This window comes from Oryzias melastigma, linkage group LG20, assembly GCF_002922805.2.
Source record: "Oryzias melastigma strain HK-1 linkage group LG20, ASM292280v2, whole genome shotgun sequence".
NCBI lineage: Eukaryota > Metazoa > Chordata > Actinopteri > Beloniformes > Adrianichthyidae > Oryzias > Oryzias melastigma.
This window is the reverse complement of record NC_050531.1, coordinates 20886640-20893708: the sequence shown is the minus strand read 5'-3', so window position 1 is coordinate 20893708 and position 7069 is coordinate 20886640. Positions and strand designations below refer to the sequence as shown.

General features: G+C 36.9%; 1 protein-coding gene across 1 annotated transcript in view; it reads left to right on the top strand.

Moving 5' to 3' along the window:
* si:dkey-225n22.4 (collagen alpha-1(XXI) chain) overlaps window positions 1-7069 on the top strand; it is a 69556-nt gene that overhangs the window by 14396 nt on the left and 48091 nt on the right. Inside the window, exons 9-14 of the mRNA XM_036217352.1 lie at window positions 1062-1235; window positions 4052-4129; window positions 4242-4253; window positions 6025-6114; window positions 6760-6813; window positions 6949-7002. Of these exons, the coding sequence (XP_036073245.1) occupies window positions 1062-1235; window positions 4052-4129; window positions 4242-4253; window positions 6025-6114; window positions 6760-6813; window positions 6949-7002 (462 nt within the window). The remainder of the gene's footprint in view (window positions 1-1061; window positions 1236-4051; window positions 4130-4241; window positions 4254-6024; window positions 6115-6759; window positions 6814-6948; window positions 7003-7069) is intronic.

The following is a 7069-nucleotide window of genomic DNA, read 5'->3' as shown; positions in this document are numbered from 1 at the left end:
CAAATGTTCTGATAACTTTGATAACTGTTCTTCAAACTTTAACCTGACTTTTGTTTCGTGCAGCAGTTATTGTAAGTGCGTGTGAGTAAGTCATGCTAACATTTCGCTTAGCTTGGCTTTGCCTGATAATTTCAACAACAGAAACGCCATAAAAGTCAGATATAAAAGCTTCAGGTTAGACTGTGAATGATGGAGGGTTACTTGACATTGCTTGAAACTTAGAATATTAACTGTAGCTCAACAAAGGTACTTTTCTTGTTTGTTTTGAAATGTCCCATTTTGATGAACACAGGTTGGACTGTGAGGTTTTTCCATTTCTATTAGCTGCTGTGAGTGAGTTTGGCTGGGATGCATTCCAGTAAAGCCAATTAGCTTCTATTTCTGCTTTCGAGCCTGTTCTTCTCAGATGAACTAATGAGGTTGGGGTTTTTAAGGATGCTCAAAGAAAATATTTCTCGTTCCGACCCAAAGAGGAATCTTGTTTGCGGTTGTGCATTATTTGGAGGAAACCTGTTTCCATTGAAGCAAAAGTTTGCACTTTTGTGGCACTTTAAAACTTTTAATTTATATTGTTTTTTTCTTCAAATCCACTCTGTTTTGTAACTCAGAGCACAGCTACATTTGAGAGGGGGTTTCTGAACAAGGTTACAATTATGCAGGGTACATATTTGTACATGTGTGATTTGATTTCATTTGATGTGGGGTGAATTTAAACAGAGTAATTTATATTTTTTGAAAGTGTTGACCGAGAATGAGTCCCAGCAGAACAAATGCAGCTCTGTTTCTGACTGTGGTTTGAAAAAAAAGTCAGTGAAAAAGGAAAAGACTTCTTGGTTTTTGCTAAATGTTTAGGGAGCTCTTATTTTTGAAGTTGTTGACAGAAGCAATTAAAACCCACATGAAATTTGCCAAAACTAATTGGAAAACTAAAAGAGAATAATTGAAAACTGTTCAGCTTTGGCCCTAAAAACTGGAACAAAGATGGGATTCAGGTGCTCACTTAGTGCATTTGTGTGTTTAATATAGTTTTAGAGAAAATGATGATATCCTTTTTCCTCCAGACTCTGTTCGATGGGAAATGGCATCAACTGAAGCTCCTGGTCCGGCCAAGACATGTCATCGGCTTCCTTGATGATCATCAAATCCAGGAAATCTCTTTGAAGCCAGTGGTTCCTATTTACATTAACGGGAAGACACAAGTCGCCAAGAAAACAGGGACTGACACCACCGTTCCAGTGAGTTGAACGTTGATCCATTTCATTGGGTTTGGAAAAAAAAACAAACAATCAGATCCATTTTGGAGGTTTTCTTATGTAAAATAACTGTTTTTTGAATTAACTGCCATTCAGTTAAATCTGAAGGTCAACTCCAAGACAGAACTTTGAACGTAAAGGCCATGTTGTATTGCATGATGGGAAAACCTTAGACTCATGGCACGAGTGGGGTGCAAAAGTGTCATTATCATATTTTGGGGTGGATTTGCTGTTGTAAAGATGGGAGCACTTCACAAAAATCCAGAACATCAGAATAAGGATCTTGAAATGTTGAAGCTATGCAGATGCAGGGTGTCCACAGACAAAAAAATTACAAAATGCAGGTGGATTGCATTAAAAATCAAGAATATAGATCACTTGTTGAGTGAAAATGTTTGAGAACAATTATTACTTTGAGCATGCTGCTTGGGAACACGCAAACAACACATAGGGGCAAGTAAGGGTGATGTATAAATCCCTCCAAGCCTATACATCCGCCATCCAAGCTCATCATATATGGACGTATGGCTTTGGGTGTCCCCAACTTGTTGTTTTATGATGTGCTGGTTGTTCCCATTAAATCACGGGTCTCCAACCCTCAGTACTGGATGTGGAACCAGTACTGCATTAGGGTCAGAATACTGGGTTAAGGTACTGGTACCAGTATCCATCCCGAGGGTTGGATACTCCTGATTACCATTTTTCCCTGTCTGTGGCTGGTACCAAGCAATTCTTGGACCGGTACATGTTCATGACCCAGAGGATGGGGACCCCTGATTCAATGGGAACAGCCAGTATATCTAAACACATTGAGTTGAGGACGCTCAAAAAGTGACACGAAGGGAAAGACCCATCCATCCATCCATCCATCCATCTTCTTGTCTGCTTTTTCCCTTTCGGGGTCGCGGGGGTACCGGAGCCTGACCCGGCTACTGATGGGCGAAGGCGGGGTTCACCCTGGACAGGTCGCCAGTCTGTCACAGAGAAACACATCAGCCCCCAGTGGGGGTTCAACCGGCGACCTCTTGATTGTTGGAGCTGGAGCTCTAACCGCTAGGCCATCTAGAAGGCGGGCCAGACCCATTCCTTAATATATGTTGAGTTGGGAGTGAAAATGCGTTTCCCAAGCCCTGCACGTTGCACAGAGAGCCCGTTAGTGCTGTTCAAGTGATACATGAATCCTCCTCGCAATTATTAGAAAAAGCATAGTTTTGAGTGAGCATCCTACGGTCTTCCTACCACTACTTAGTAAGTACTACTTATGTACCTAAGCATTACCTGCACACCTTCCGTTTTGCAGCATTTGCCCACTGTCAGTAAGGAGCCAGTATGTGCACCTCACTAATGACTGGAATGTAAAGGGTAATGTACAAATCAAGTATGTGTAACTTACATTAGCCTAAAAAATACCTAATGATACATTTACTCCACCCATGACAATGGTACGCTCCATTTTCATGAAGTCCCTTGAAGTGGTCGCAGAGGCAGAAACTTGAAGACACACTGGTAACACTTTTTCATAACTACACACTTTTAAGCATTAGTTAAGCACTTAATTAATTATTTATAAAGCCCCACTCCTACTTTATTAAGCATTAGCAAGTAGCTTATACATTTTGTTATGAACTCTTTACTCATGATTTAAAAGGATTATTATGTGTTTATAAATAGTGTGTTAAGACTTTATTCATTAACAAATAAACATTTAAAATTAAGTTTTAAATGATTTACAAACCAGTTATGTAGAGGTGGTTCTTTAAGCTGTAAGCTCATTTAAAAAGTAAATAATTTCAAAAACCTTGTAAATGTATATTTATATATCCACATGTTTAGACATGTACTGTTAATATGTTAATAAACATGATTTATCAACCTATATACCTGTTGTAACTTAAGATGAATAAGACATTTAGTACTTGTTAATTAACTGTTTTTTTTGACAAGTTCTAAAGGGAGGACTATTTATGCTTTAAAAAGTCTTTACCTATGAGATGTAAAGGCTTTGTTACCCGTTAAAAAGAGCAAAAAGGAGGGATACACAACACAGAAATATCCATCCATCCATCCATTTTCTTGACCGCTTCATCCCTTTCGGGGTCGCGGGAACACAGAAATATTTATTATACAATTGAAACAACAAGCTGCACATTAAATAAAATAAAAGTGGATCACAAATGTCAAAATCCCAGAAATAAAAGCACTATAAAATAATAAAATATTGCACAGCTGACATGAGCACAATATCCTTTTTTTCAGCTTCATTTAGATTCATGTTTGACCTGAGTCTCACAGTAAACTCCACGTGTTACATAGCAAGGATTTCTTTAAAAAATAGAATACGATTAGGTGCTATTTAGTCAACCGATTGATGCAAATTAATATACATTTTGCTCAGAACTTGCTTTAATACAGCATCTATTTGAAAGCAAAAACATGAGTGATTTTTATTTTTATAACTACAAATTAATTGAGAAGTCAAGGGGTTAAAAGTATGTAGACTCAGCTTGTTTTACCCTTAAAAGTGTTGTTACATGAGCTTAAAAACATTGTAGCGTCCTTCCATGTCCAGGAAAAATATTGAAAAAAATAGCCCCCTAATGATATATTAATATTTATTCAAATTTGTAGAAAAGTAGTACTAAAGGGGTTATTAAATACAGTTTATAATCAATGTGGTTATTTTAAAACGATCTGCAGTAGCTTGTATTAGGTCACCTTTCAGTGACAACAAGTGAGTTTTGATTTACATTTGAGGAAATATGTTTTAGCATTAAAAGCATTTCATGTTGTTGATGCAGCTGGAGATTCAGAAGCTGCGTCTGTACTGTGATCCTCATCAGAGCGAGAGGGAAACAGCCTGTGAAATCTACTCTGTGGTAAGACGTCCTGTCACACTCACTTGAAATCAGAAGTTTATCTGTAGATATGAAAAAAAAATTACACTATTGGTGACTCTAATTTCTCTTTTTTTCCCTTTGAAACATCCAGGATGATGAACGGGTAAGAGTGAATTCAGTTTTTCTTATTTTGACATGAACATACACATAAAAAATCTTTAAAGTTTGCTCTGCAACATCTGTATTTGGGAGTAAAGACTGGAATAAAAAGACTGATACATTTTTGGTTATGCCACTAGCTAATAAAATCTTAACCAAACGTGGAAAAGAAAAAAAACTTTATTTCCACAATGAAAATTAGGCTTTTTTTGGAATGGCAATTTATTATGGAAACTGGATTTTTAGAGCAAAAGCTCAGCACTTGCTTACACAATGATTGTATTCTGTTACAAAAACAAAAACTTTTAAAATCATGTTGGCAAAATACTTAACTTTCTCTAATAAGTATTTGTCACTGACTGTTAACATCTTTTGTAACATTTTTAGGCAACAAATATGAGTAGGTGTATTTTATTAAAGTGTATTTTATTTTACTTTATTATTATTCTGTCGTTTTTAAATCAAAAAGCTTGCTGTAGTTGCTTGTACATCACACCTATAAGCTTTTTCTTGTGGAATTCTTTTGTCTGCTCCTGATCCACAACAGTTTAAATAAAGAAATACTCAGAAATGCAAATGTGAGCTTAATTTTCTCTAGAAGTCCTGCATCATCAGGAAAAAGTCCTAAAAACATGTTAAAAACACCCAAAATGCCATGTTTTTTTGGCTTTTAACATGTATGTGTGGTATTTTTCTTATAAAAGAGATCAAATGTAATAAGAAATCATTTCATTTTTGCATTTCCGATTACTTCCCTTTTCAAATGGCTGTCAATCAAACTGTCACGGACAGACTCAGTTTGAATTAATGAGCCTTGCTAAACCCCATCTGGCCTGGCTAGCATGTTTAGCTCAGGTGCTGTAGAAGAGAAGACGGCATCTTCTAATTTCCGTGGTCAAATCAGCTGATACTGGATTTTTTTATGTGAGTTTCATACAATACTTACAGTAGTCGGCTGAGAACACTGGAAAATCTCCACGGATTTTTGTTGAAAACTTCATAATGATATTTAAAACACTACTGGGAACGTTTTTTTGCTTTTGTTTTGTTTTTGAATTAAAAAAAGTGTCTAAGGGGGACTTTAATCTGAATCTTCAACAATTAGCTATTTTAATATTTGTTTTTCACTTAACTTTGACATTGCTACAAACAGAGATCATTAATCATACAGGATATATTAATGCTAGATGAAGATAAGCATTCATTATGCAACTGATACTTTTACATCAAAATGCATATTTAATAACAAATACAGATTAGTCACAAACGGGCAGACATCTAGCTTCAAGAGCAGCATGTTTAATAGTTCAGACAGGAAGACAGGAGTCAACCACAGCTAAAATTCCAAAAAGCTAAATCAAAGTCAGGCAGGCGGAGGTCAGAACCGAGCATCTAGATGTAACCAGAGTGGTCAGGGTCTTAACAAGGATCAGGGAAGGCCGCAAATAAGCAGAATTAAAGACAAAGCAGGGTCAGGTGACCAGGAGATCAGATCAGGATGAAGTGCTCGGCATGCATGCTGAGTAGCACAAACAATACTTCGCACTGAGCGAAGACAGAACTCTGACTCCTGACAAGATGTTGCTGTTCTGCAAATAAAGATATTTTTTTCCGCAATATATTCTCTTTTTGTACGGAACTTAATACCATGTTCCACAGCAAGTGTTTGTTTTTTGTTTTTTGACTCTGAAACTTTAAATTGAACTCCAAACAACGTGAAAACCCAGAAGTACAACATAAACATGCAGTATTCTCTCATTTTTGTCACTTCTTAGTGTCCTCTGAACCGAACAGAGACTCCATTAGAAGAAGATTGCAACTGTGTGGTTGGCCCGCCAGGACAACGTGGCCCACCAGGACGCATGGTAACACACACACACACACCAACACACAAGATGTTTTATAAATGACTTGTTTCTTGTCCCTGTAATGGTTTTTAATGGGTTTGTGACGTTCCCGACTGCTGTTGTTTATTTTTGGTTGTAGAAATGATGGGTGCCCCTTTGTAATTTTTTACATTAGATGATACGTTCTACTTTACAGTTTGTATATGCTGTAAGGAAAGGAAGGACAAACCACAGCACATGGAAACTTGGAAACAATCAGAAACAAGGAAGCTGCTATTTATGCTCATTTGATGTGGCTTTCTTCCGTCATGCAAAAAACTATATCAAAACAGAGCCTGGTTCTCTGCTAATTATATTAAATGGTGTTTAGCAGTAAAGCCTTTCTTCTGCCGGGTGTTTATTCTTCCAGTGTCCTCTCTGGAGATCAGCCGAAAAAGGTATACGGACAATACTCCAGTTTTAAAATTTCCACATTACCCTAATATTTTTATTAAATATACAAGTAGGAGCAAAAACAACACTGCACTGTTTCAGAATGATCAAAAATAAGATAAAAATGTTTATTCATTTTTTGCTAAGAAGCTAATTTAAATTAGCTTATGAAAAAGAAGAGATTTGTTTGTATGTTTTGATATCAGGGTAATTGAGTCTGTGATTCCACAGGGTTTCCGAGGGGAAAAGGGGAGAGAGGGGCCACCAGGACCTGATGGTAAGCCTGTAAGTGCTCATCTCATTTACCAAAGAAAAAAATAATAATAATAATTGGGGTTTTTTTCATGTTGTCAAATGTGATTTTAGAGGTATTTGCAGCTTTAATATGAAGAAGTAAAAGTGTTTTATTTCTGCTCTCAGGGTAAAGAAGGCCCACCGGGTAAAGATGGCCCTCCTGGACCTCGAGGGCTGAAGGTAAGAGTCTCTTGTATGACTTTGATAAACCTTTTAAGCTAATTAATTTTGGATACTTCCTGTCCTA